We start from the raw sequence: 7,076 nt of genomic DNA, 5'->3' as shown, positions 1-7,076 counted from the left end.
AGGGGGCGGGGCTGGCTGGCATGTGGTGCTGGGGGATTGAACCACGGTCTCTGTGCTTTGCTAAGCTTGTATCTAAGTAGGTGCTTTAGACCACTGAGCCATCTCACCAGCCCAGATACAATGAATATTTTAAGTGGGTACCATTTGTTGTTTTTTTTTCCTTCAATCAGATTTTATTGGTATGTGTTTTGGTTTTTGGCAGAACCGGGGATTGAACTCAGACCCTTGTACTTGCCAGGGAAGCACTTATTCTACTGAGCCATCTCCCCAGCCCCTATTTTTAGTTTTTTGAGACATGGTCTTGCTGTATAGTTCAGGCTGCCCCTGAACTCACTATGGAGCCTGTGCTGGCTTCAAACTGTGGCAATCCTCCTGTATCAGCCTCCTGAGTGCTGGGATTACAGGCGTGTACCACCAGGCCTGGCTAAAATGACTAAACAAAAAATTTAGATATACTTGTATCAGAGAGAAGGATATATGTGTGTGCAGATGTTCAAAGAGGCAGGGAAAGAAGAAGTGTCAGTATGAAAATTACTAAACGCTCAATAACCACAAGAAATAACTAGCATGCTTGGAATCCCAGCATTCTGGGAGGCTGAAGCAAGAAGCAGGTTAAACCTCAGCTCTTAGTGAGACTTAGTGAGACTTAGGGCAACTTAGTGAGACTCTGTATCAAAAGAAAAAAGAAAAAGAAAAAATTGAGATGCAATTCAATGCAAAAGTCCTGTGTTCAATCATGAACAGTAGGATAAGCAATTATACATGAGGGTGAAGGATAAGCAAGGGCTGCTGCTTTCCAAATGAACTTTTTAGTGAGTGACCTGTGAACACACACTACTTTTTGGTGAACACACATTACTTTGATTTTAACAAATATGTTTTAAATAGCTAACAAATGTTTTAAATATTTATATACAAGAATGTTTCTATGAAAACGTTAAACAGAGTATTATCTATGTCAAATATCAAATGACTACTATCTAGACAAAGTGCACTATGTAGCAAAATGAAAACTCCTTGGCAGGTTTAACTTAATTAGAAGAACGGAGCCAGGAAGACAAGGCAGGTGAGGCTGGAAAGGAAGGCCGGCCAGGTATTATCATCAACATCACTGTCATTTTCCACTTAGTTTCTACTTACTTCAAACTCTGAAGTGAAGCTACTGAACCAGGGACCACGCTTTGAAAAGTATTACAGCAGTAAAAAGTAGTGTGTAAAGTTGGGCTGTCTGTCCATCTTAAAGTTGAGCTCAAAAACTTTACAGTGGCTTGCCCAAGGTTGCACAAGCTCCACAAGTTAGCAGAGCTGTTTTGTATCCATCTGACACTTGCACGTGCTGCCTACATCTGCCCTGTCTATATAAGCTCTGAAGTCTTTCATTTCTTCCTTAAGGCCAGTTTGCCTTTTATACCTCTGTCATTGGGGAAGAAAAGTACCGCAATCACAGTGTTTTAAACTGCAATTCTCTGTTGGTTTTTGCTATGTCACAGATCTGCTCTAACATCCTTCTTTGGAAACCTTCTCTAGGTCTACAGCCATATTGGGGTTGAGAGGAGCCCTAGTCAGAGCTGCCTTATTCCTCCTCTGACATGTCAGTTCAAAGGTCAAATGTTTAACCATGACTTTAAATTGTCCTGTGGTGTCTGACTCTCTTGCCAGAAAGATTTACTAGTAAAATTCAAGGCAATTCTCCTATTGTGGAAAAGGCCAGGGAAGATTTTACCTGTTGAGAGTAGGCCAGGCCATCCTCTTAGACACCCCTGCAATTACCATAAATATCTATAAAGACTCCAAATATGCTTTCTGGTGCATGCAGCAATCTAGAAAAAAGGAACTTGCTAACTAGTAAGTAAGCCTTAAATTCTCTCTCTTACAGGCACTCTATCTTCCCAAGCAGATTGCTATCATTCATTTCAAAGGACCCAAAAGAGGTATGTCTGAAGCCTCCTTGGGAAATCAAAAGGCTGGTAGACAAGCAAGAAGGGTAATACTGCAGTCAGTCTCTCAAGACTCTAGCCTTATTCTCAGTTCCTGGGAACCATTAAAGTGGTCCTTCCTCAAGGGATGCAGTGGAAAGCTCTGAAAATCCTGTACGGGAAATGGTCAGTAGAATTTTCACAGGATTGGGATAAAAGCTGCACTACTTCTGTGAACCCTTGGAAGACCTGTGGCTCCTCAAAAAGCAAGGCTCCAGTACTGCTCTGAGTGCAGATAAGTAGTGTCTAATGGCCCTAGTTCACCTAGTTCAATTGAAACAGGTAACTTGCACTGAAACTCCTGTTTTCTTTTTTGAGACAGGGTCTCACTATGTAGTTCAGGCCTGCCTCAAACTCAGCAGTCCTCCTCCTGCCTCACCCTCTTGAATGCTAGCATTACAGGCCTGTGTCACCATGCCCAGCTGAGGCTTTTTTAAAATTAGATCCATAATGTGGGCAATCTTACTAAGGGTATGGCTCTCGGGCTCCTGATAACTGATCTCTTATCCGTCTCTGCCACAGGAAGTAAGGAAATCTGACCTGCTTCTCACACTTGGGGCTCTATATTCCCAACCTAATAGTAAAGTTAACCAAGCTTTCTCTTAGCAAACAGGGAGCTCAGTGTCATTCTTTTGTCAGTGTTTTTCTTCAACCCAGTCAGTGAGCTACAACACTCCAAGGTAGTTGTAGAACACAATTCCCAGTAGGTAGGGCCTACACTCCCTTTCAACAGAAAACAGCTATATAAAGGTGGAGAATCTGGGTGTGGTGGTGCAGGCCTGTAGTCTCAGCACTTGGTAGGCTGAGGCACAAGGATCATGGTGAGTACCAGGCCAGCATGACTATATATTCAGACTTTGTGTAAAAAAAAAAAAAAAAAAAGATGGAGATGGAGACCTTCATTTCCTCAGCACCTCATAAAGAATTATGGGGATAGGGGTCTCATAGGGAGAAATGAGGCAGATTAGGGCATAGCAGGCTGGCTGAGGAAGTATTACCTGTTCCTAAAAGAAGTGTTACCTGTTAATTACACAGTCCCTGGCCACTGGTGCAGAACAGTTCCTAAAGCCCTGCACCTGGACCTCTCGGGTCAGTCTGCATAGGTCAGTCCAGACCTGACGCCAACCAAAGGCCCGGGTGGTACATAAATGATTTGTGCTCTCCAACACTCTTCTCATCTTGTAGAGTGTAGTTTTCAAACTCACTGTGCAGAGGCTGTTTCTTATTCTACTTTTAATAAATGTAGAGTCCTGTGAAGGTTTTAATGTATGGCACCAGACACAGTATGTTTTGCCATTGTCAGCAAAGAGGCTCCCTTGGTGGCAATGGACTGCGAATCATCGTACACACACAACCCCGACCTCGCGGCTTACACACACACACACACACACACACACACACACTCCCGCCCCCGGCCACCCCCACCCCCAGCAGCAGGACGGACGCGAGGGTGAGGCCAGCACCAGCCCAGTCGTCGGGCGAGAGCCGAGAGGCCAACCACAGGCCAGCCGCAAGCGGCGCCAACCAGGCCAACCAGGGGTTCTCGCTCCCGCTCCCCGCAGGCCCCAGACCCTCTCTGCGCAGGCGTGTTGCGGAGGAGGGCGGCGAGATGCAAGAACACAAACATTCCCAGGATCGATTCCGCTTCCCTTTGTCTTCCCGAGCCCGAGTTCAGCGCCACGGCCAACACCAAGCCCTAGGTACCGTTAGTCTGCGTGCCTGGGATGAGATACAGCCTCAGTCCCTACCACTGGCACCAGGAAAATATCCCACCCCTGCGGGGAGTGACGACAGGCCTTTCTCCAGCGGCTGACCCACCTCTTTTGAGTCTTCTCCGCCATGGTACAGCTCTGGGCTCCAATTGGAGCGGAGATCAACACCTCTGCCTGGATGGGGCGATGATCTCCACGCGCGATTGCAGAGCCTGGCGGGGCTGCGAAGGGGTGGAGCCGGGGCGGGGCCGAGGCGTCCTTGCTGCAGGCTGCGGGGAGACCTCTGCGGCCACCCGGCTTTAGCGCTGTCCAAGGGCTGAGAGGCTCGAATTTAAAACACACTTAAGCCGGCCCAGTGCACATCGCTATTACCTCATTTTACTTCCTACCGCTGCGTACTCGAGGTCGCATCCTGCTTCTGTCCTTCCGCTGGGTGTAGTTTTTCGGCCTTCCTCTAGGTGGGAGGATTCCTCCCGCCAGGTCCTGGCCTCGCTCCTTCTGAGCAACCTCTTTTTCCCCTTCCCTGCTGGCGTTCTCAAATCATTGCTATTCCGTGCTCTGCTGAGCTTCACTCCTAATGTTCCATCGATTACTTAGCATTTGCATGTGGATTGTCCATTGATACTGAACCTCCCTCCTACCAGTTGCTCTTTCATCTCCATCACAGTAACCGAGTTGACCTTCACCCAGTTGCTCAAGCCAGACTCGGGCGTCATCTTGGCACACTCGCCCCGCGTGGGTAATTCACACGCAAGTTCTGGGCCTCGTCCTTCCACTTTCTGCCATGTACCACACCGTCTCTAGTCTAACCTCAGACACCGCATCTCTCGTCCGCTCCTTCCGTGGTCCACCCCTAAAATTGCACCCAAAAATGTTCCCCAAAGCTGGGTATGCTGGTCGACACCTGTCATCCCAGCACTCTGGTAAGCTGAAGTAGGATTGAAAGTTCACTCAGCCTAGGCAACTTAGTGACTTTTGAGAGGCTGTCTCAAAAAATGGGGAAGGAGGGGCCGGGGAGATAGCTCAGCAGAATGAGCACTCGTCTGGCAAGCACCAAGGGCCTGAGTTCAATCCCTGGTTCCAGAAAAAAAAAAAAAAAAAAGGGGGGGGGGGGGGGGAGGAATAGAGTTCAAAAGCCCTGGATTCAATTCCTAGTACCGCAGAAAAGTCCCCTAAAAGTTTAGAGGCAGGGCTTTTGGAAGGTGCTGGTCATGAGATGAATTCATAGCTGTATGTACTGTTAGAAGGTGGAGCCTGGTTAGAAGAGGTGGGTCACTGGAGCTGTGCCTTAGAAGGGTATACGTGTTCTTGTCCCCAGCCCTTTTCAGTTGATCTTTCTTCTTCTTTCTCTTTGCTTCCCAGCTGCCACAGGATGAAAGCTTTCCTCTCCTGTGCCAGTCCTCCATGCTGTTTCTTCTTTGAGTGAGCTGACCATGGACAGAAACCTCAAAAACAAGGGGCCAAAATAAACACTTTCTCCTTTGAGCATGTCAGGTACCTTGTTCCAGCAGTGGGAAAGCTGACTGCTGCAATCCTTTTTCCCCCACCTATCGCTCTCATTCAAGTCATTCTCTTATAGTTAAATCATCCTGTATTTTAACTTTTGAGACAAGGTGTCACTATCTAGTTCAGGCTGGCCTTGAACTCACTGTGTAGGCCAGGCTCACCTCAAACTCTGAGTGATCCTCCTACCTCTGCCTCCCGAGTCCTGGAATTACAGCCTGGCTAAAAAACATCTTCTAAAAATAATATCTAGACCTGGATGTTTTAGTGCATGCCTGTAATCCCAGCTACTTGAGAAGTTGTGGCTAGAGGTTTACAACTCAAGGCAACCTGTGCAATTGAATAAGAACTTATCTTAAGGGCTGGTGGGATGGCTCAGTGGTCTAAGGCACCTACTTGGAAGGGGCTTGGCAGAGCACTGGGACCGTGGTTCAATCCCCCAGCGCCACATGCCAGCCAACCCCGCCCCCTGGTGGGCTGAGCTGGCCACACACACACACACACACACACACACACAAATAAAATAAAAATAAAAATAAAAATAAAAAATTCATTAAAAAAAAGAACTTATCTCAATAAGGAAGGAAAAGGGGGTTGAAGGAAGAGGAGGAGAGTGTAAAAAAGAATCAAAGTATATCATGTACAGATACAAATTCTCTATGATGAATGTAATCATGTGTACTGAAAATATGTCAATAAAGTTAATTTTAAAAAGTTAGTTATAGATATTCATGATATCTACAGAGGAAACTGCTTGGGCCTGAGTCACAGCAAGCCCTTACGAGCACCCGCTCAGTGACATAACTTCCCACCACTAGGCACCATGTCCTAAAGTTCCACCACCTCCCAAAGGTGCTACAGGCTAGAGACCAAGCCCTCAGGAGACAGCCTTCCAAAACACAGCAAAGCATAGCTCACTAACGCTCATGAGTTTAATTATTATTATTATTTTTTACCTTTGACTATGATGTAATCAGGGCATGTAAAGCAAACAATTTAATACAGGACACATATAGATTATTTTATAGTAGTCACTCAGAGTCACATGAAGAAGAGTGCAGAAAATCTGTCCAATTGAAGATATAAAGCCTGGCTGTGGTCGCATGTGCCTGTAATCCCAGCTCTTGGGAGGCTGTAAACAGGTGGATCACTACGAGTCCGATTAAGTAGTGAGATCTTGAACACCCTATAGACCCTTCCCTAAAATACAAAAGAAAAAAAAGATTCTTTTTAAATGTCTCTTTTTTCAAAATATTTTTAACTTTAACAAATATTTACAAGGTGTTATGCAGTCCTATTTTGTGTTCTTGGTACAGAAATAAAACCATATATCTCCTTTGTAGCACTTACATTTCACCTTAAAAGTGGACAATAAAAAAAAGTGGACAATAAACTAGCTGAGCAATAGAAATATTATATAACATATATTATAATATGTTCAAAATAATATGAAGAGAAGAGTGGCAGTTAGAACAGGAATTTTATTTTTGCCTTTAGAACCTGCCTCGCTTCTTTTTATTCATGTTCTTTTTCTTTTCCAAATCAAATTGGTAGGACAGTTTCAATAATTAATACATTGCATACATTCTTCCTAGTGGTTAATTGTTGTACAAGATGCAGACATGATATCCTATTTACAAACACCATTAGAAAAAATCACTCTATTCATCAAGAGAATGTAACTATATATCTATACTAACCATTTTGAATACACAGATACAAAATGGACATTCATCTGTATCCCCTTTTTTTGTTAAGTGCTGTTATTTGAATATTATAGATGTTTATTTTTTTTCAAAGTTTTATTGATAAAGATAGCAATGAGACAGTTTCAAATCAAATCGGAAGTACAGTTTCAACAAATAATACACTGCATATATTCTTC

General features: G+C 44.8%; 1 protein-coding gene across 1 annotated transcript in view; it reads right to left on the bottom strand.

The window, feature by feature from the left end:
• Positions 1–3,983, bottom strand: part of Dctn6 (dynactin subunit 6) — a 27,253-nt gene extending 23,270 nt beyond the window's left edge. Inside the window, exon 1 of the mRNA XM_004633289.2 lies at positions 3,795–3,983. Within this exon, the coding sequence (XP_004633346.1) occupies positions 3,795–3,817 (23 nt within the window). The 5' untranslated portion in view covers positions 3,818–3,983. The remainder of the gene's footprint in view (positions 1–3,794) is intronic.
• Between the last annotated feature and the right edge of the window lie 3,093 nt (positions 3,984–7,076).

Source organism: Octodon degus, unplaced genomic scaffold (assembly GCF_000260255.1).
Source record: "Octodon degus isolate 3935 unplaced genomic scaffold, OctDeg1.0 scaffold00053, whole genome shotgun sequence".
In the NCBI taxonomy this organism is placed as follows: Eukaryota; Metazoa; Chordata; class Mammalia; order Rodentia; family Octodontidae; genus Octodon; species Octodon degus.
Note: the sequence above shows the minus strand (reverse complement) of the source record. Positions and strands in the feature narration are given on the sequence as shown.